Source organism: Photinus pyralis, unplaced genomic scaffold (assembly GCF_008802855.1).
Source record: "Photinus pyralis isolate 1611_PpyrPB1 unplaced genomic scaffold, Ppyr1.3 Ppyr1.4_LG2, whole genome shotgun sequence".
In the NCBI taxonomy this organism is placed as follows: Eukaryota; Metazoa; Arthropoda; class Insecta; order Coleoptera; family Lampyridae; genus Photinus; species Photinus pyralis.
In genome coordinates, this window is record NW_022170403.1 from 25,178,577 (window position 1) to 25,201,726 (window position 23,150).

The following is a 23,150-nucleotide window of genomic DNA, read 5'->3' on the forward strand; positions in this document are numbered from 1 at the left end:
TGGGGCTGGATAACCGTTCCCCAAGAATCAAAATTAAATACTAATACAAACAATTTTCAGCAATAGCAGTTAAGAAACTAGAATGTAAGTGCAGTTAACAAAGGTCCTATTCACAACCCATTTTTACCACCCATACGTTAGAAAGGGAGGTATAATCCCCAACTTTTTTGACGGAAGTACACGTTTTGCAGCACCAGGAATCTGAATCAAATAAAATCTCGAGTCTGTCTGTACTCTCATTTACTCAAATTTGATACACATATATTCTTTGACATAAAATGAGGAGCTGAAAAGCTTCAAGATCTTATTTCCTGCTGAATCGATTCGAACCAAATTTGATACACATATACTTACATACATAAAAGAAAGAGCTGAAAAACTTTTCGGCAAAACACGCATGCGCAAGTGTGCAGGTGGTATATGTGCTAATGCTAACCACCAGCATGTAGCGAAAGTGTGTGTTAAATTTAAACACCTCCAAGCATTTATTACAATATTTCTTTCCCGATAGAGGCCCTAGTGCAGTAAACTAAACGTATTCATCTTGCACGGAAAACTTGAAGTGAAGATGTAAGAATATTGTTATTTTGTTGTAACCAGCGAGTGCAAATTTAGCACACTGAAATATGTTAAAAACATAATCATCATCAATGCAAAATGATCGTTCAGACTTCAGGCGCTCTTATGTAAATAAAATCTGATTTACTAAAATTAGATGTGATTCAATCTTGGGCGCAATTTAGAAACAGAAGATGAAAGGTTGTTGGTAATAGCATAGACCAAATACTTGGTCTATGGTAATAGCTATTATATGCATTTATGTTATTTTTATACCAAAAGGTATTATTAATAGCGAATTTTGTTTAGTTTCAACTTTTAATGTAAGATTTGTAATAATATAATTTAAAATCAACAAGTGCCTATATAAGTGTGAGTATGACTAAGTACCTTTCGTTCCAGAAGTAAAACCAGAGTTGGTAATTTTTCCTTCCTCTCTCTTTAGAAGAGGGGCGACATTAATCTATGATGAAACTGAACTATTATCCCAGTCTTCAGTTGAGTTCTGCATCCCCCAACCAGTTAGGGAACAGGTTCACTTCACCAAAGTACATAAATATATTCCTTTTGATGCACGGCGTACATGTAATTCCATGCCCCAATTGGCCCACGTAAATACATGAACGTAACTTTCCATATTATATTTCATATTTATTATATGTTGCAAGTACATTATGGAAATGTTTGGCCATCCACTGTTGTCGAATGTTTACTGCAGTCTTCATGGAAGTCTAATGAAAGATGATATTTATTTAAGAAGTAGGTATAGGGATTTACGCGTACTGTTTTTCCCTGTTTACTTTTAGAAGACGAAATCTCTTCTGAAGGGATCCTAATTTTATGCAACCCAAACAACTCATGCGCACGCATTCGTCACTGCTACTCTGCATTTTACATTAGTGTATTCCAAAGGTCAATGCAAACTGTGTGATTAATTTTTGCTCCTTTAAAAATTTTACAGTTTCAGAAGAATTTTGTCTTTTAAAAGTAGACAAAAGTAACACAATACATGAAAATCTCTATTCCTCATTCTTCATATACATATATATAGGGTACAAAGCGAGGAACAAAGTGTAATATTTCAAGAATGGACTGTCGGAATAGAGAAAGGGGTTGATCTGAACGAGATGCATCAGTTAATGGTAGATTCAAAACTTTAAATCCTGAAGAATGGAGTGTCCGAAAAAGGTAATTACAAAGGGAAGATTGTTGAATCGAGACCAGACGTCCGTGCTGAAAGAGTTAAAACTTTAAATGTGAGTATCTCAAGGATGGGTGTCGGAAGAAGGTACTTAACAAAGAGAAAACGGAACTTTAAACTAACAAGTGTCTCAAATCATCATCTGTGAGCAGATATGCATATTTTGTAAGTTTATAACGAATCAAATTCTTTTGTATTAGTGCCCACAACAGTTCCGGATACATGCACTACATATGGCTGGCATTATGGTTCCTTACACAGACGATTGGTGTTGGCATAAAATCACCCAGGATCAATACCCAATACACAGCTCTACACAAATAATAGGATTCTTAAGATATAAAGGATTAACAGTACTATCCATAGATTAGATTAGGGAGTAGATGTCACTTGCCCAAACATGCTTGTAGTTCATTGTTAGTTTTCCAAACCGTCAACCTGGTACCTTCTGTACTACTAATAAATTGTCCTGCTACCTAAATATGAAAACAGATGAAAACCAAGTATATATTATTAGGTCTATAAAGTAAACAAATTTCTATATAACATACACAAATTAAGACATAAATATTTTAGAAGAAAATGACTAGTAACTCTTTTTTGATTGAAATGAAGTTAATATGCTAAACTATACATATTTTAACAAACAGCTGCTAATGTAAAGTCTTAAAGTTTGCCCTTCAAAACAATAATGAGACACACATTCGCACACCTCCATACTTACATTAAAAATTTTTCAAAAATCAGATCCTTTTTACAAAATATTATACATTAAATACAACACGAAAAATAACGACTTTTCTTACAAGTGTAACAGTTTCAAAAAACGAAACCAGGATATTTCTCTAACAATCTACTTTGTAAGGGCTATACAAAAATTACGTCTACCACGATAATTTACTATCCACTAACGCTCTCATTATAATATCAATGTATATATAAAAACAATAAATACTACAACAGTAGCACATTCTTCTAAGTAAAATACTTTGCCTAACAAAATTTTATTGTAATCACCTTTTACGACTAACGGACTAGAAAAACGTCTCTACCACAAAACTACAAAATTAAAAAAGACAAACTGGTTCTCGCTAAATACTACATTCATCACTATCGTCTGAAAGGCCACATGGAGCGTCGGATACGTCCAGCACAACATCGAGATTCTGCGAGAGAAGGTCTTCGTCATTCCCTTCATCGAACGAGCTGAAATGATATTTGCTAAACAAAATGCTTCTTTTTAAAAGTTTGCTTCAAATGCTTCAAGTTAGTAAGTTGCATTCCAAGTACAAATAAGCAACAGTTGCTGTGTTTTATTAAGGCACGTTCCCTTTCTCATTCTTGCTTATTTCATTTTACGTTTCATGGAAAATGTGGTAACATTCCTGCTGAATTTGTTAATTCAATAAATGCGAAGGATTACTGGGAAGAAGAAATGTGAATACTTGTGTATTTTGGTTGTGGAGCTCCACCACAAATGGAAAATTTGATTTCACATATTTAGCATTTCTTGATCTGCATCTAAATAATTAGTTACACTTTTTCTTAAAAATGTACTGCTGTGTAAACAATATCAGGTGGGACGTTGTATTTGGTTTTAAGATATTTGGAATGAATTTGGTGCCTAATTATAATGTCATCAAAATTTTGTTTTGTCTCATCAACGTAGTGGGCCTAATTAGTAATTAGGTAGAATAAAATTGGACTTTGTAATATCACAGATCTACACATACACAGATTGCTAACCTTATGCATTTTTTGGGAAACAAATTTAGGTATACTTAAAAGCGCCCTCTATTGCGGAGCAGTATAAACATGTATCGTTTAAAACTGTAATATGACGCTTATGGATTTATGCGTTAGATGTCGCTGAAACAAAATTAAAGCGCTAAAGTTTGCACAATTCGAATTCCTTAATATTCGTACTATTACAGTGGTATGATATGATAGGAGGTACGTTGAGCCATAATTGTTTAATTTAACACTGAAGCTACTCATTCGTCGTAAGGGAGATATTAAAAGCGGGTCCCTGTGGTCACAGATACACACGAACATAGGGCAGGTTCTTAAAGAATCGTGAAGGTTTTTTGAAGTTGGCGGACACTATTTGCGGCTTTAAAGGTCTTGACAAATTGCTAACCGCAAAGGCATACTTACAAACTATGTATATCTCTGCCATCATTAACGTTACACTCTTTACCACGCCGATAAGATATAAGATAGGGAGGTTATTTTCGAAAAGTTGATAGTTTTCGAGTTGTAAGCACAAAACTGCTAAAAAAATATCTTATTCAACTTTTTTTGTATTTTTTTCAATGTTGCGTCATGAAATTTTGTTAGCAAACCTCAGATTCGGATTCAGCACCCCAAAAAACATATAGAATCAAAGAAATCAAAACTACCCCACAACTTTCCTGGTAAAAATACAATTAAACTGGATTATATGCACACTTTACCGCTTTAAATTTTTTGCAGCGACATCTAATGCGTAAATCCATAAGCGTCATATTACAGTTTTAAACGGTACATGATTATACTGCTCCGCAATAGAGGGCGCTTTTAAGTATACCTAAATTTGTTTCCCAAAAAATGTATAAGGTTAGCAATCTGTGTATGTGTAGATCTGTGGTAATATCACGCAAGTTGTGTTCATTCGAACTCTTTTCTTCTTATTGACAAACAGAGAAGTTTCATGTTCAATTACAGTTAATTTTGTTGATTTTTGCTAAAAAAATTCATTTTAAGTGTTAGTCAAAATGGAGTTACATGACCATTTGGAGTTTATGGATTTTGATCTTGCCATGAATCAAAATTTTAAGGTCAGAATTAAATCATTTTTCTGTATAGGGGTGAGGGTCTGTACCGGGCAAAGTTATATTTGAGGAGCTAGCTAGGTGTGCGTCTTGTGCATGGTTCTTTTTGGCCTGGATCAATGCACACAGCAGTACGGAATAACTTTTTCTTTCAGATCAGATTTTTGATCAGATTTCCGTATTATAAGAGAATGGCAAGAAATTTCTTAATACAGACATTCTGAGGTTGTTTGTCAGATTTCTGGAATCATCCTTCCCAATTCTGTTGTCTTTTTTTCTCTCAGAATTATGGAACTATTTCCGTAATTCTGGGACTTTTCGCAGAATTGTGAGTCTTTTTGCCAAAATTTCAATAAATTCCTTTCTCACGTTAATCCGGAGTCAACTCACAACATGTAAGAATTACAGAATTCTTAGAAAATGGTTAAAAAATTCCTATGATTCAGAGATTTATCTCAGGGTTTCGAATAAAATAATGTTTAGATTTTACCATAATACAATAGCTTCGTAAGTCTCATCATTATTTTCATTTTTAGATTATAGCAAAACATTCCCTACTGAACTCTCACAATTACGAGGAGCCCACATTTTGTTAGAAAAATGCTTGTGTTAGGAAAACAAAGCCAAACAGCACATACCGAAACTCTTACCCTGTCAAACCCGCAACTGTAATCCCTAAATTTAAAGTCAAGATTAAGATCTCACTTGTAATTCTAAATTTTCTGAATACACACTTACAGACTGTCCTGTTGGTCATTACCCTCTTCGGCCACCAGCAATTCGTACTCTTCCGCAGCATACCTATCCCAATCGGACATCTGCAGACAAATTTTGTAATTATTACTATCTTACAGTAAGGCAGAACCTCTTGTCCATCGATATCGTGATCACGTTGCGAGGCGAATGGATCTCTTTGCTCGTGATCCAGGTATTTTTCAAGGTTAAAGAACGTATCAAAGAATATAGGCGTCATTCTACATTTCTTTAAATCGCTAAGCGAAATCTGACCAGGAACTTTGGGTTTCACCATATCTAACATTTGACACAAGCAATCCTACACAGAACAAGCGTTAGCGTTAGACGTGCGCGTAAGTGCCGCTTACTTGAAAAGGCAAAGTTTCAATTCCGATTGATTCCATTCGATGCATTTGCTCTTCATAAAAGTATTCCAGCTCGTACATCGACAGATAGCCGTCGCCATCGACATCCATACACCTAAACCAATACTCGATTGCGGTCTGATGCGTTTTGTCCTCTTCGCTTAATAGAAACCACACAAATTCGGTATAGGACATTTTCTCTTCGTGATTCGCTCGACGTCCGCGTGTTACGCACCCGCTGAATAATCGGTCTATGATTCGAGTTGATAAAGCTGGAAGAATTCATTCCCTCCTTGTTATTCCTGTGTTTCTTGGTTTTATTACATATATATTTTATATTAGAGGGAAATTGCTTTTGGTTCATACACTGTGCCGAAGGAGCTTAAATTATATATGAATTATGGTAAATATATAAACGTGTAAACAAATATAGCAAATGAGCTCCTGGGTATGGCTATAGCATGTGCAAAAACCAATTTTGAAACTGGATTTGTTTTTACTCCAAGTGCCCAGTATCAAATTTCATTTAAATACCTTAAAAACAGGGTTCATAAATGGTCAAGATGTGAAAAGTGCACTATGAATGTCAAATTGCATTGCGTATTATATGGCCAAAGCCATGCCCATATTGAATTTGATGCAATTCGGTTCATCACTAACTGAGATGTCAAAACGGCCGTCCGTATTTTTTTACCTACATTGCCAATTCACGAACTCCTATCTACAAATTGGATACAGAAGCTATGTCTAGCTCCTCAACGGTACAGAAGGGAAACGATGGGAAGGTTTCGATTATTAATGTCAACGTACTCCTCCAAGGTCATAGTTACTGTAAGCCAACAAAACACTGCTGGAAATTCATTTTTGGCCAACGCCAGTGTCGCCGGCAAGTTTGGTATTTTGCTGATCAACCAGAAAAAACATACCTGCTCGACTTTGAAGCTGTTACCACTGTCATTGAAATTTCTAAGAGACGATGAAGGTACCATGCTTACCATGAGCAGAAAGGATCATTGTCAAAATTAATTGGAGAACATCTGAGGGAAACCCGACTCCATATGCTGGAAACTGAATTGACACAGGCACTGCAGCAAGGAAACAGAGAAGCTAAAGACCGAACTGAACCGACTATTGGACTCCAACATAATTGAAAAATGCGAGTCGCCATGGAGTGCTCCCATAGTTGTCGTTCCGAAAAATACCATAACTTCTTAAAAAATTAAATTTGGAATGTTACCCAAACTCTTAAACACACAAACTTAAAAGTAATCATGAAATATGGAGTTAACATAACCTCACATCTCGATGAAATTATGTAAACTTTGCATTAAGATTGTGGAAAATTTAGGACTTCTACCGCACACTTTTTTTGTTGAAAACACTTAATTAAGGTGCTCTCTAGCCATTTTTATCAATTTCATGATCCTACCTGGGGGGCTCATTGTAAATATTACGTAATCACGTAAATATATTCTTAAAAATAAAATTAGATATAGCCGCATCACCGCCCCACTGTGGGGTATTTGAATTAATTAGCTGGCCAAAATTCAAAATATTGACTGATTTCAATAAAAGTCGCAGAATATCTTTTTCATACAATGAAAATAACAAAAAAAAATTTTAACTCCAAGATGGTGGCCGGAAATAGCAAAATTGTATATCTTGCTTGTATATGTACCAAATTCAGCCCGTGCTAAGGTATGAATGAGAAGTATGACAAAAAAATAAGATATGGGATAATAGGAAATTCATGGGGAAAATGTTGTAGGTTACGATCAGTGGTTCTCAACCAGTGGGTCGCAACGGGATCGCAGAATGTGTCCGAGGGGAAAAATTAAAAACAATTATTCTTTTTATAAAACAATTGACTGTAAAATTCACTGAATTTATTACTTGTCTTATCTAATGTGGTCTGTAATAAAGTTTATTAATAAGTTAAACTTTGCGATTTAAAAAATTACAAATCGGCAAAATACTCAACCTAAAAAGTCGTGGTGTCTAAAAGGTTGGGAACCACTGGACTACTTTGCTAAAATACATGCACTGTCTTAGACTACCATGATAATAATTATTCAGATGAATATTGTGATTCATATGAGGAACTGCTGCAGCTGCTACTGTGTTCCTCTACTTTAAGATCAAAAATACACATGTTAAGGCTTTTGTTGCTTTTTTGTTGATAGAAGGTCCTAAAGTTAGAAACTATTTTCACCTTTAGATATTGTTATGCGAAAATATAACATTTTTACCGAGTAAAATGTTCATTCTGATGTGCAAACCAGGGCTGAAGTATACCACATGCATTTAAAAGTATGACAATGTGAATAATCCACACCATTATCACATGAAAGTTTGGGTGCCGATTTCTCAAAAACGCGCAAAGTTTTTTTTTAAATACTAAAAGAGCATAGTGTTAGCTTGCTTAAAACATATTTCAATCAACCGGATCGAGATCGGAACATATACTTAATGTCTCCACTTTAGTGCCAACAATTCCCTTTTTTAAGAAACAATAGGCAACTTTGATTGATGACATAAGAAAAAAATATCGGAATTTTGATCGATGTAACTTCAGAAATAATGACGACTTACCTGGCACATTATTGCCCATAGCACACAACATCAGAAAACTTGTAATAAAATTAGTAATAAAAAATTGAAATTCTCTTGACGCGTGCTCTTGGAATTTTGAAAAAATGTTCATTCAAAGGCCAACTTTGGAATGGCACTGGCAAAAAACCGGTCGCACCCTTAGCGACAAAACTATATATAGTTCGTGGACACCTTGGCTTTGCATCGGAACTAATTTTGCGTGAATTTTTTAACTTTGGCAAATTGACATTTTGGCCAGCTAATTAATTCAAATACCCCACTGTGCGCCCCGTTGATGTAATGATGCGGAAATATTAATAAAAAACGAGTATGTATTACTCTAAAAATTAAACCGACTGTGTAGCTCAGTGGTAGAGCGTTGGGCCTACATAGGCGGGAGGTTGGGTAATTCGAACCTGGGCTGAGGTAAGAATTTTTCAGCCATGGCAAAGATGGGAATTTCCTTAGATCAGTTTCGAAGCATCCTGTCGGCTACTCCGAATTAAGTTTTCCTGCAGTTTTCCTAATTCCGTAAGGTAAATAGCGGAGTAGTATAGAACAACTTAAGACATTTTGCAGGGGCACCTCCAAAAAAAACATTACGCGGGTCACTCTGTAATTGGGCAAATGCCTGTAGAGGGCCAAGAACAAGAGGGGGACAATAAATAAATAAAATAAATGATTAAATAAAAAAATATACAGTATTTGTTTGTAACTTGAACTACAGATATTATACTTTGTTTCAATAACACTCTATAAATCTCATAATTAATATAAGACATGTTTGTACTAATTAAATCTCCGACTGCCGGTTGCAGGAAAGCGAATTATAATCAAAATCCTACATTATTTGCCAAATCCGAGTTTAAACAAGAATTTTGACATTGGCTGCCTATTGCAATATAAAGCCAATCAAATGTCTTAATACCGGATTATTTTTTTTGTGCAACTGGCCGTGAGCAAATTAGAAGGAAGAAAAACGTATTAACACTTTTTGTAGAGAGTAAAAAATATTGCATATTTCTAGAAATAAATTTTGGTTGGGGTAAGTGCTTTCAATTGGGAGGTGTGGGGGGGGGGCGATTTCGAGGAACCCACAGACGCAATATATGTAGATTCGGCCCTGGTTACTAGTGAGACTTGTAGAATAGTTTCAACCAACAAATGATCATAAGACTCAGAATTTTGTGGTCAAATTTCAGGTTTGGAGCATGAAACTCAAACAGCCGAAATGTAAACTGTCACCATGAATCCTAACTCCAAAGTCAAAGCGTACAATCCAATTGGGAGCTTTCATTTCGACCCAAAAATAAAAATCCAAAATTTTGTGAACAAATTCAAAGTTTGTGTGTCTCTGTACACTTACCATGATCACTATGTCTCGCTAAGTCCTGCTTATCAATATACAAGTCGTGATCTCGGTCCAACTCCCAAAATTTGCAGTAGATAACATAAAAATGCTCATAGCTGAAGTACGAAGTAATCTGATTGATGTCCTCCTCCTCCTCCAGCAGCTGTATTACATTCAATAAATTCGACCTCCTAAGCTCGGGCGTTGTAATACGGCCCGACCAAGATCGATTAACGCAATAAAAAATGCGGGCGATAACTGTATGAACGTAGCGCGAATGAAATTCGGTGGCTTCCTTAAGAAATGTTAAACCGGGATGGGTCTCGACGACGTCCTGGACGAGAGGAATGAAGTCTTCCGGTCCCAACCACGAACGCCGACCGCGCGTGAGTATGTAAATGAAACGAGAAGCCAAATCGTTGCACGATGTGGACATTCTGAAACAATCACTTAGATGGTGATCTACAGCTCGAACACTTACGTTTTCCAAAAGGTAAGGAATTGCTCCAAGGTGCAACTGCCTTTATCCGCGCAGGCGGCGAGGTACAGTGGGGTCTTCCAATAGAGAGGTAGCTGACACGCTTTGGTAATTTGAACAAAGTGCTCCCTAGACGCTCTGTCGCCAATTGTCGCAAATGCAGCGGTGACATTCGCGATGACCGTATCCAGTTGATCGGGCGGACTAGGTTTCCCTTGTGGAAAGTGGAAGCGTGGTATGTGAACGTTACGATGTGCCCTGACGTGTCTTTGTAACGTGGTGTGCTGCAACTGTTGCTCTTTCGAAGGAACCTGCTGTCGAAAGTAAATAAGACGGTGGGCCAGTTTCAATGCTCACCTGAGGTTTGATTGGCTGTATAATAGGCGCTCGCACTCGCTTGTCTAATAGTAAATCACTGGGACAGCGTTCGAAGATTAGTACTCGCTCGGCCACGGATCCTTTGGTTAAAAATGGCCGAACGGGATTTGACGCATTCAGTCTGAGGTGTTGTCTTTGGGTGGTTGTTAATTCTGGATGGGGAACTTGTTGCTCGGGTCGTTTAACGTTGCGCAACCCCCATCTTGTACCCTCACGCTCTGTTTCTTTCGACTTGGTTGGAATTACATTTGGAGGTGGTTCTTCGGTGATGATTACTCCGTTCTTTAAGGCGTTAATTAAACGTTTCTCCTCCAGAGCGACTTCATCGATGTACGCTTGTGTTTTTGAAGGAAGTGTGTTGTAGTGAGTCGACGGTTTTACTTCAGTAGCCGTTGTCTTTTTAACAGCATCTGTGGTTATAACTTTATTTTTCAAAGGCCATGTTTGGTGGCCTGATGTGGGAAGATCTGCGGGTAAGGTGATTTCAATAGTGTCTGCGAAACGGGGCTTTGGAGAAATTTGTGGTTTTTGGCCTATTGTTGGCCTCGTGGGTGATACCTGAAAGTGCAGAAATAAAACTTTTTATGTGAACGCAAAAAAATTAATGGCAAGTGTAAATGAAGTGGTAATCAACACAAGCACGTTTAAGTGGGTGTTAATGTGGGCAATTGACAGATGATGAGCGTAAAAAATTGGGCATGTGGTCTATCTGGAAGTTACCAAATTGTCATACACGTTACTGTTGTGATTAGATGCATCTATCAGACATTTCCTGCGATTAGCGATTTAAAAACATAAATAACGCCCAGAATCCTTGAGAAATAATTAACAACATTCTTCTCTACACAAATTGTATAACCGGATTAAAAATACCATCTAAAACAACAAAAAGTAAAGAAGTTATTTCACATAAAATATCCAGCGGTGATTGAAACAAACAAAGATGTGTGAAGGCCAAAACTGCATAATTTTATAGCGCTGTTCTTTTGCTATTGTGAGGAACTATACAATGGCAACAATTAAAATTCCTTTACTAGTAGGTAATTCGATTAACAAACATAGGTGCAATAATACTTGAATTTCTAATAGTTTGCAATACGAATTTTGCCCAAGATAGTCGAAATATAAAAGTATTCTACAGATCTCAATAAATTGCGAGACCTACTACACCATTTGGTACCTATTAAATCACATAAAAGTACACAAAATGCGGTTTACAAGAAAAAAAAACCTCTACTCCAAGGGGCAACTCTCTTGGGGTGTATTGGAATGCCAATAAGAGGAAACTGGTAGCTAAATCAACATTTAAAAAAATTACCATGCAACCCACCTGTAGAAACAAAAAGGAAAGAAAACATGAAGATAAATAAACAACATAATATAGCCTACCATAAGGTATAACTGAAAATCAATTAGATACCTATGTGCTGAATGATAACAGATGGACGACAATGTGAGAACACAATCGCTATATCATTTAGTAAATGAACTTACAATTTTGGCGTGTGCCCAACGACTTGGCATCATTCTTGTAACGGCGCGCCTGTTCCAAAACTATCTAAGATTAAAACCAAAAACGGAAAACCAAACCTGATTAGTTGATGTAATTGCATTCCGTCATCTGATGCAATGGTTATACAGGATATTGCAGTCATTAATTACAATGTGGAAAAATAAGGAATCTTGTAGAGCGGAAATAAAAAATTATTTGAGACAGAGATTTAAACTCAAAGGTACAAACAATAATTCGATGGGGTTAGAAAGTAGAAAGGAAGAAACGGATACAAAGGTGTTTACTGGGGAAAGTTCTATGAAAATCGAAGAACTTCAACTAGTACGACAACGTCAACAGGCCAAATTTTGCATCTAAGAAAGAATATCCAACGAAATTTCAAAAGCCAAACCGAGTAAATTAGAAAAACCATAAATGAATCAAATAAATCTTTGCAATAAATAAAAACACGATTACAACATTTGTTTTTCGAAATAATCAAATTACCCGTCTTTTTAGAAACATATTGTTCTGTAAACAACGTCATGTAGTTGTTATTTCAGCATAAACACCAAAAAGAATGACGGAACACCCTGTATATGAAAATGTTTCAATTTATTAAGTTATTTATTAAGCGCTGTTAGTTCGTTTCATTCGAATTTGTATCTCAATGTTGTTTTTCCTTTTAGAATCATATTTTCAATTTTATCGCTTTTGTAAATTGTTTATTTAGATTTGTGTATTAAATTGTAAAACATAATTTCACTGTAACAATTAATCTTTTGCAATGAAATAATTAACACCACGGCTAGCTCAATAATTAATAAACCTTAAATTACTCATACCTTGCAGAACGTTGGGTCTTTATCCTCCCTTATAATCTGAAATTTAAAAATCTGATGCTTTAGTTTGATCACCCTCAAATATATACTCATATACGTTGACTTGAAATTCTCAAATTACGTACCTTGACCTGAGTATACTTATCATTTATAAAAAAATGCACAAATATGTTCCCACCTCTTCAGAAATTTAAAAATGAATTCAAATGCAAATTCCTCATACAAAATGCCCTAAAAACGATCGATTTATACAATACCAAAATTTTAAAAAATTACTTTTATCGATGCGTTGCAATTTTCTTCAATTGTCGTTGGATTTCTCCCTTCGAATGGAGCAACAATTTGGAAAATTGTATAATGGAACATCTTAGACAATACATCACAGTTGAATTGGCTTGCTAATTAATTTCAAAAGATGGTTTACGCAATTTGATTTAGGAATAAACCATGCTTCAGACTTACTTTGAGTTATTCACAGCAATAAATTACCGATGTTCCGCAATGCATAAATGTCAAAAATGTCCCCTTGTAACTTAGGGTTTTAACAGTAAAACAAAAGCTTGAATTAATTGTCTTTAACCTTTTTGCCGGTAGCCGTTTCGTTCGTAAACTTGTTGCACTTCATATAAACAAAATGGATGCACAACTTTGATTGATAAATTGGTTTTTTACGTAACTTGCCCCTAGAAATCTGTCACAACGAAATGTTTTACACCTTGAAACCCAAACGTGTTCGTAGTAACAATTTATTTATACACCAAGACCTTAATCCCAATATGCACGGAAACGACAATTTCTTGCCATTGTCGATCAATTAATTGTATGTTTATTCCAAACCTTCGTGCGACCCGGATAAATTATTCATGTCAGATTTTTCTATTGGCGCCCCAAGATTTATTTCAAGTGTTAATCAAAAGTCGTGTAATAAATTCTTTGGAATTCTTGGAAGTTGATCGAGGCCACCTTCACCGAATGTCAGCTCGTCTAGGAGGAGGGCAATCGCATGAGACGCTACTGGAATACTTGGATGGAGTCACAAGGGGGCGCCACCAGAAATGAACGGGGATACCGGTGTATTTGACTGATTATGTATTTTATATTTTTGTACCTGTTTGTATTAAATAATTAAACAAAACGAAGTTTTTCAAAAAACACAAATCTCCTACGAGACTTCCGACATCGATTCTGCCCAATGCCCAATTTCTCCGCAATTCCAACAAAGGAGTTATTTCTTGTCACGCTAGCCTTGCTAGCATGAACTTTATCAAATTTTATTGTTCATAATGTTCAAACACTAACCGAGATCCTAAATAAGCGCAAAAAAACGAGGCAAAAATTTTACAGGTACAGTAATACTAAAGCAGTTATCGACACGACGACACATCTATTTCAATTACTCCCACTAATAATAATACTCACTCCAAACATTTTCACCAGTTCACAATATCACAAAAGCTAACACCCTCGTCAACAAACAAAAATTTAAAAATGTTTAATTAAAAATCATTTTGACCAAAAACTTTGAAATTCAAAACATGGCCACTCCACTTTCAGTTGGCATATTTTTGCATTTCAAAATGTTCTTTAATTATAAAAAAATTATGAAGCAACCATTTTTACCACCCACACGTTAGTAAGGGAGGTATTGCATTGGCATAAAAAAATGACCCCACTTTTTTGACGGAAATACACGTTTTGGAGCACCAAGAATCCGTATATCAAACAAAATCTCGATGATTTCGGTCTGTCGGTCCATCTGCACTCTCATTTCCGGCTAAACGGCTGTACCGATTGAAACCAAATTTGGTACACATATTCTTAGACATAAAACGGCAGAATCCTGCACCAGCATGCGCAGGAATGCGGGTGGTATCTGTGCTAGCCACAGCAAATTTTTAATTTTGAGCTGGAAAATTTCGTTCTCTTTCTATACCTTTTATTGCTGATCAAAATTAGTCTAACTTGACCAGAATTATGGAAAAATTTGTTTAGATCTTGGTTTGGAGGAGGTGCTAACTATTCTGACATTACATTACATTACATACTCTTTGCTACTATTCACGAGTGTGAAGTATAGAAAAAAAATTAGGACATCCGAAGCATTTTCGTACCTAACAATAATCTCATCAATTTTATAAGAGATCCTTATCATGTTTACCAATCGAGTTAAAGTTTCGCTTTCATCTCGAGTATATTTTGTTAACGTTCCAGTTTACGGCTGTTATTGCAATCAAAAAATCTCTGATGGCTTATAAAGTTTTACAAGCACCTCATTAATTCTGCTTTATGGCATCAATACTTTGGTATGTAGTTTCGAATTGCCACAAAAACAACCTACCTTCCTCGGAAACGTACGATCGAAAGAAGTAGCTATTAATTAAGTAAATAACCGAATTCGTTTGATCTTAAGCGGAATGGTTAATTAAGGCAAAAACTCGAACAAAAGGTGGGCTTACCGTGGATTTGTGGAAATGACCCATTTATCTCACAACCCCCAAGTTGGCGTTACGCCAGGTAATAAAAAATCTTAAACTGACTTTTACTTAAAGCAAAGAGGGCCTTTGAAGGTTTATGGAAAAAGAACGCGCGCCGTCGCCGCCGGGAGGATAGACCTGTGAGGAAGTTAGGGAGCCTTCGGTAATAGACACGGAAATGCTACTTTTAAGTGTCTCTATTGTCGACTCTCCAGAGACTTATCGAGTTAACAGCTGCAACAAGTAATCAATGCACGTGCCAAGCAATTTTAGGTGCCATTCTCAAAGGTGAACACGAATTTAGTGATTTCCCACACCTCCGGTTCCGCTCGTAGTTGGTACGCGACCAGAACTTGGTTGGAAACTATTAACGCGTTAAGTGTATATTAGAATCGTGCGTGTTAGACGGTAATTGGCGTCGAGGCCCCTCACTAACGAAGACAAATGCGATAAAAATCTTAATCGTAATCAAAAATCTTACTTGGACGACAGGAGTGGGCGTGGATACCGAAACGGCGTTAGAGAAATTCGCCCGCGCCGGTACTTTCTTAACAAAATCGTCTTCCGGCTGCGTGTTTTTCTCAAATTTCTGTAGAGCGTATTGTATACTGGACGCCATGTTCTTGTTCCTAGCTGCAAGTCTCGCCTTATCCTCGACGACGAAGTTCTTGACGAGCTTCTGCAGTTTGCTGTTGTCCATCGTCGGTGCCTGCGCCAAAAGTTCAATCGACGGTTTTGCTAGCGTCTGCGGTTTTAACATAGAACTATACGTAAAGGAAGAGAAAATAAGAATCGATGTTATATACGTTCTAATTTTGTGGTCTAAATTTAAAATTGAGGCGAATGACTTACTCCAGTCTCGATGTGTCTCCGGCGGCATGGCAGTTTATTAATTCGGCAGGTGCCAGACCTCTTGATTTCCAGTTTTGATAGATCGCTTCCGCTTGGTCGGATATCTGTTTTGCTATTGCCGCAATGTCATCATCTGGGTCGCGTCGTCTCGCTGTCGTTGCCATATTGTCCAATTCAGTCCGATGGTTTTCTGAGATTCAGTTCGCTTATCGATCGCCGCTTCGACCACCGGACTATTACCATCGTTTGCTGAAAGGAAAAAAAGAAGTTAATTAGGTCCATTGTTAACATTTGATTAATTGGTATGGTCACTATTGAATTCGATTAGATAATAGACCAGAAAATCTATGAATAACTTCCCATGGCAACGACCCCGACGCCGACTAACGTTTTAATTTTGAAAAAACTGAAATTCTCATTCATTTTTCGTTTGTCATGTTTACTTATGAGTTGAGTTTCCCATAATAATGCTGGAAAAGAATGAACAAACCTTCTGAACTACGAGATATCCAATGCCTGCGCTAATTTCCTTAAGTGACCGCAATTAACAGCTTTTAATTTTAAAATTCTTTATAGATATCTAGTTGCGGTTGCGTGGAGATTAAATAAATTGTTGTAATGAGATAATCAAAATATTTCCCCAACGAATGAAGTGGCACGCACACAAAATGCCATTCCTACACTCGACCCTAACTCGGCTATCAAAAAATGTCGAGTGCTTTATATAAAATCTGAAACCGCCCCCACTTGGTCATACTTACCAAAAAATCGTCAAAAAATAATGAACGTAAGACATATAAGTTCCATTTAGGGCGTTTCAGATTAGATTCGGATGTTTTCTTGGCCGATGGTGTCTGAATTCATTGTTTTAAGCGAATCTAACTCATCAGATTAGTCGTATATTGGTTTAAAATCGATGAGGTCAGTTTGAAAACTCGATCACGATCCGCTCGAAATATGAACTCGCACATGTTACACTGAATGATTTATAACGCTTTCTGTAATGTTCTCTAAATCGAAAGAAAATTCATGCTATTATCGTATCGGTGGAAATTGGGAAAACTTCGTAGTATTATAAAATTGATGAGATGGCTACACCTATAGCGGCCCAACTTTCTCTTTTATTAAACTCAATATCGTAAATGATGCAATCTAATTTTCGTAATGGCCAAATTATTTAATTTGTCGGAATTAGATTAACCTTCAGAATTTTTCGCGTGATGTTGATCCACAGAGGTGAAACTCGTGCAACTAATTTGCACCTGATGCGTTTATTTGCAATATTTTTCGCGCCATTTTGCTCCATATATGCAGAAAAAAATGATGCTTTACTTTTTTGCTTCGAGAAGCTAAAAAATTGCAAGGGCGTCGGATTTGGTTTCGTAAGATCCTTCATGTCTCCTCACCCGTTACTCCTAGAAGAGTGCATCGGCACAACGTGCTGTAACCGCCAAAATAGTCTAGGCGATAAAGACATCTAACTGGACATTTTGAGGTGGAAAAGAAAAAAATGGTGGAATATGTTCAGTTAGGTGTCAGAAACAACATATTAAAAATCCCACCCCCCAGACCCTGTGCTAAAGACTCCAGCCACCCCACCATCCCCCAAAAACCGTGTTTTCGCTCTTTTTGGCTGATATCTCGCGATCTATGAGGTCTATATGAAATATTTTTAGCAATATTTCTCGGGAAATTTTATGCAAGGTAGATACTCAGAAGTTAGCCTAGGTGTACCTCTTAGCCTAGGAAATTCATAAAAGGAGGCAAAAATCATCAATTTTCGTGTTTTTTTGCGGTTTTTTGCAAATATATCGCGACCTTCAGGGCTAGATGATATATGTTTAGCTGAAAATGCTCTTCGTGCAATTTCATACGAGATAGGTAACTGAAGAGTTGGCGTAAAGTCACCTTTAACCTTCAACTTTCATGTGTGAGGAAATATTCATTGTAAAACAAAGTATTTCTATGTACCATTTATTAACGTAAAAACAGTATTTTCATATTAAAATATTCACACATTCATTTATACCTCAACGTAATCATTACCCTTATACTTATCCAAATCAATTCGTACTTTTTCGATCAGACTTCTCAATCAAAAGTTATAGACTAGAAACCAATTTGAAAAAAAAATTCAAAGGGCTGTAACTTTTGAACTAGTAGCCCAATCTTGGAACTGTTTGAAATTATGGATTCTACAGGCCACATTCTATAAGAAATTTTTTTTTCCGGGTCGATCTGAGACAATTTTTTTTCGGGGCTCAAAAAAAGGCAGAATTGATTTGGATTCTACGCACCCAAATTAATAAGAAAAAGTGTTTTCCCGAGAAATTTTGGTGTAGTCGATTTTTGGTAAAAAAGAAAGGTTATACACTGCCTTTTTTTGAGCCCCGAAAAAAAATTTGTCTCAGATCGACCCGGAAAAAAAATTTCCTTATAGAATGTGGCCTGTAGAATCCATAATTTCAAACAGTTCCAAGATTGGGCTACTAGTTCAAAAGTTACAACCCTTTGAATTTTTTTTCAAATTGGTTTCTAGTCTATAACTTTTGATTAAGAAGTCTGATCGAAAAAGTACGAATTGATTTGGATAAGTATAAGGGTAATAATTACGTTGAGGTATAAATGAATGTGTGAATATTTTAATATGACAATTCAACTCATGTCTAAAAAATCGCATAAGCCGCAGTGGAATTGTCACTTTGACAGCGGCAAAAGTTACCTGCAACTTTTCCAGCGACAAATGCACTAGTGGTTTTTTCACTTATTCATTTTCGAACCAATAATCGCATTATCCTTACCCATATGAATAGTTTGACGTCTGTCAATAATTGATTAGTTTGGTGAATTTCTTGTTCGTTAAATTGTCCTGCCGAATTACACTCGAGGTTTGTATTTAAACCGAGTAAATTTGGGTTGTTGCAATTCAAATCTGTTTCCTTTTAGCAATTGAACTCGAAAAACTGTCAACCTAAAAATGCTCCACCTGCGGGGTCGCATTTTTATTAGTTGACAGTTTTTCTCGTCTAATTGCTAGGCAACAGATTTTCATTACCTAAACAACCCAAATTTACTCGGTAAAATACAAACCTCTTGTGCAATTATAAGTGAAAATAGGTACTGTTTTTACATGAATAAGTGGTATATAGAAATACTTTGTTTTACAATGAATATTTCCTCACACATGAAAGTTGAAGGTGAAAGGTGCCTTACGCCAACTCTTCAGTTAACTATCTCGTATGAAATTGCACGAAGAGCATTTTCAGCTAAACATATTTCATCTAGCCCTGAAGGTCGCGATATATTTGCAAAAAACCGCAAAAAAACACGAAAATTGATGATTTTCGCCTCCTTTTATGAATTTCCTAGGCTAAGAGGTACACCTAGGCTAACTTCTGAGTATCTACCTTGTATGAAATTTCCCGAGAAATATTTTCAGCTAAAAATATTTCATATAGACCTCATAGATCGCGAGATATCAGCCAAAAATAGCGAAAACACGGTTTTTGGGGGATGGTGGGGTGGCTGGAGCCTTTAGCACAGGGTCTGGGGGGTGGGATTTTTAATATGTTGTTTCTGACACCTAACTGAACATATTCCACCATTTTTTTCTTTTCCACCTCAAAATGTCCAGTTTGCCAATTTTACAGTCTCTATCGCCTAGACTAAAGTAGCTTTTTAGGGGAATTTTTTGAAAGAAATGTGATGGTTTAGTCCGTCTGTTCCTCGTCTAACTGAAGAACGAAAAGAGACAGCGATGTCAAACCTTCGCCAATCGATTTTTACGAGTTCAAGAACCAGTGGTCTTGAACAAAAGCCGGATTAAAAGTAGTGTTTCCGTATTAGGTTAGAGCCGTGCTGAAAAAAATTGCCTACTGAAAATCGTATGCGATTCTTCGTATCTTGTTTTATATTAAGGCAATTTACGAAGGAGCGCAATTTTAATGCTTGCCCTAGCCGCCATTTGGGCATGCTACGCCACTGTACTGAATACAGCCTAGTTTCAGCAAGTTTCAGGAATATTTTGATAAATTTAAGGTTAGCCGAATTTGTATTGTAGGGGCGCTAGTGAAAATTCTCCCTCAAATTCCCTTTTCAACCACGCCTTATGCCCACTTTTTCTTTCAGGTTCGACTCGACACTTCTTCTTCATGAAGAGCTACAGCAATCATAGCTAATTAGTAATTAGTCGTATGTAAAATTAGCCATTCCGCAAATTTTCAGAGAAAACCACTACAACTTTACAATCAGATGACAACCATGGCTAATATGTATGAATAACCGTCACCGTTGTTTACTAAATGAGACCAAAACGGAACGGTGACATGATTGATACGTAAACATTCACTTTAAACGGCAGAATAAAATCCCATTAAACACTCCCTGTCTTTCTTCTACAATAACTTCTCTATCGCCAAGACTTTACAATTAGCAAGACCGACTGGCTTGCAACAAAAGGCTCAATTACGGCAGACTGCCAAAGACCAAAAGCCTCCAACAGAACAAAAAGGCTCGTTTTACACCTGTCCCTTCTAGTTAAACTCTTCTCTTCGTGCGTCGTGAAATGAAAATAAACACCTGTGTGTTCTTATCGTCGAAACCTGCGTATCTTCAAATTTAATTGGCGTTACGTAACTCTTATCGCAATGACCGGAAATAAACTTTAAAATATCAAAATGCAATTATTTACAGAAGAACCTTATGTTTTTCCATGTAATTCAACTTTACAATAAAGTAAATAAAATTATTTAAACAAAATCAATATCAAATAAATCTGAAATTAAACACATACAGGGTGACACATCATTACCGTAGGTGCTAAAACCAAATAAAACGTCCACATCATGTAGTTTACATAACAATATTGAATAATTTAATAATTTTGTTGTTGCACATGTACCTACCAGTATTCTAATCTGACCCCCTTTGTAATGACTTGGGGTGACAGATTAATCAAATAAAATACTCAGCATTCGAAGGAACCGGTAGCGTAATAAAAAGAGAAGGTAACCAGCTAAACTGATCTTCGTTTTCTAATAATCGTGAATGTTTAATAATCTTACACCTAAGATGCTAAGACCCTGGTATATTTAAATGTGAATAGGTTCAACCTCAAACTCCAATCTGATAGTAATCCAATTAATTCAAAAACTAAAAAACTTTCCTCGGTTAAGTCTCGTTAAAACAGACATAAAACACTTAATTTAAAGTAAACTTAATTTGCTACTTGAAATTCTTTATACATTATCGTAACAGTTTACGGTTTTTTGAAAAATACAACAAAATCACAATACCTTTTTCGCCCGCATTATTTCGAAATGTTGTCAAGATGTGGTCGTAGTGGAAAATTCCCCTAGGATAAGGCGAGCGTTCTTTGGTATGTGTAGCTTCTCTCTTTAAGGGAAATAGAAAAAATCGCAAGAATTGTTGAAAAATTGATATGCAGTTCATCTCGACGGTTAAATTATCAAAATTGTATATTTTTTCTACTGATTCCAAATCTGTAACTAGAAATACAAAACAATGTCGCATTTGTCAAACAATAGCAAAAATATGAGTTTTTTATATGGAACATCCTGTGTACTATACCATATGACAGCTTATTAAATTCGCTACAAAAGTTTTTAATGGACCATATTTAAAATAGCCAAGATTTTTCAATTATTTTCATTTCGATCTAGTTCAAGTTAAAGGAGAATTCCTCATAGGATTACAATGGCTAAAAGCATTGGAATGTTCTACAAAACAACATTTTTTAATGGAATGTAACTACCACACCAAACATTTCATCAGATCGTAAAGAAATAGCCAATAGAAACAAAGGTATGGTTTCGTTGGTTAGCGACGCATAACAAACCTTTTGGCTATTTCTTAATGAACTGATGATAGTGATCTAATAAAAACTTCTCGTGAAAAATGTTACCTGTTAGGCATATAAATATCCTGTATAGTAGGTGAACCGAGATGAACGCTACGAAAAAAAGAATGAAAGTTAGTTTAAAATTACACACGACGTGCTTCCGGTGAAACCAAAAGCGGTAGTCTTTATACCTTTGATATGTTAAAAAATCACAATTTGTGACAATGATTGATCGGTTAGGGAAATCTTTACCGTGCGTGCATAGATTTGGATTCTCCATGTCAAACGAAAATAGGGAATCCATTCAGTGCAGTTTAAATCCACTAAAATCGAGACAAAAATTATCATAATTACTGAACCGAAGGAAATGTAGGACAAGCCTTTAAGCTCGTTAAGGAAAAATATAACGAAGGTTATTTTCGCGTGTGTGTGGTGTGTCCGTAATTTATGCAAATATTCCACGAGCCGGCTACACACGCGAATTATCAAACACGTTTTCTTATGCATAATCAATGGGCGCTTTTTAAATAATACGTGATCATATCCATGAAGCAATAACGCGCCAATAAAAATAGAAAACTCCATTTCACGTTCCGTTTTCAATAACGAGATCGGCGCGAGGTGCAATTTCGATTTTAAATTTTCAATCTCGCTTCAATCAATTTTGAGCGAAACCGCCACCACCTACGAATTCGCCCCAGTACGCAAATCGATGGCCCAAATCCAGATGTTTGCAAGTGTCTTAAATGATTAGCTCAAATTGAGCTACAGAATGATGGCTAAAATGCGTAAAAGCATTAATTGCGTAATTTCTCCCGATTAAAAATTCAAATGACATTATGAAAGCGGCCACATTTGAATAACTTTCATGCGCATCACTTTCACTTCAAAAATAATGAAACGCCATTCATACCTATTAACAATGGCCCAAATGGTTTGCTTTCCACGATTCACACTGCGAAATTGTCCGATATTATATTGAAATTTAGCGAAATTAGAAATTAACACAAGAATTGAACAATACAATTAAATGTCACAGAAAACTTGGTCATTACAGGGGATTAACGTTTCCCAATTAAAATTAGGGTGCAAAATGTTTCGCAGCTCCCATAAGTTCCAAAATTTGTGTTTCTTTTCAACAACCATGACAGATGGAGAA

The 23,150-nt window shown here is 36.2% G+C and overlaps 1 protein-coding gene across 5 annotated transcripts in view; it reads right to left on the reverse strand.

The window, feature by feature from the left end:
* Window positions 1-2,252: 2,252 nt before the first annotated feature.
* The window catches only part of LOC116162780 (serine/threonine-protein phosphatase 2A regulatory subunit B'' subunit beta-like), a 40,046-nt gene continuing 19,148 nt past the window's right edge, over window positions 2,253-23,150 (reverse strand). Inside the window, exons 1-10 of one of the 5 annotated variants that reach the window (XM_031476482.1) lie at window positions 21,426-21,595; window positions 16,132-16,380; window positions 15,761-16,043; window positions 10,451-11,029; window positions 10,097-10,404; window positions 9,631-10,052; window positions 5,676-5,944; window positions 5,438-5,626; window positions 5,311-5,390; window positions 2,253-2,965 (exon numbers count right to left, since the gene is read on the reverse strand). In XM_031476482.1, the coding sequence (XP_031332342.1) occupies window positions 2,851-2,965; window positions 5,311-5,390; window positions 5,438-5,626; window positions 5,676-5,944; window positions 9,631-10,052; window positions 10,097-10,404; window positions 10,451-11,029; window positions 15,761-16,043; window positions 16,132-16,295 (2,409 nt within the window). In that variant the 5' untranslated portion in view covers window positions 16,296-16,380; window positions 21,426-21,595 and the 3' untranslated portion in view covers window positions 2,253-2,850. Of the gene's footprint in view, window positions 2,966-5,210; window positions 5,248-5,310; window positions 5,391-5,437; window positions 5,627-5,675; window positions 5,945-9,630; window positions 10,053-10,096; window positions 10,405-10,450; window positions 11,030-15,760; window positions 16,044-16,131; window positions 16,381-21,425; window positions 21,596-23,150 lie in introns of those variants that run through there. The other 4 variants (XM_031476484.1, XM_031476483.1, XM_031476481.1 and 1 more) reach the window with 4 other exon arrangements.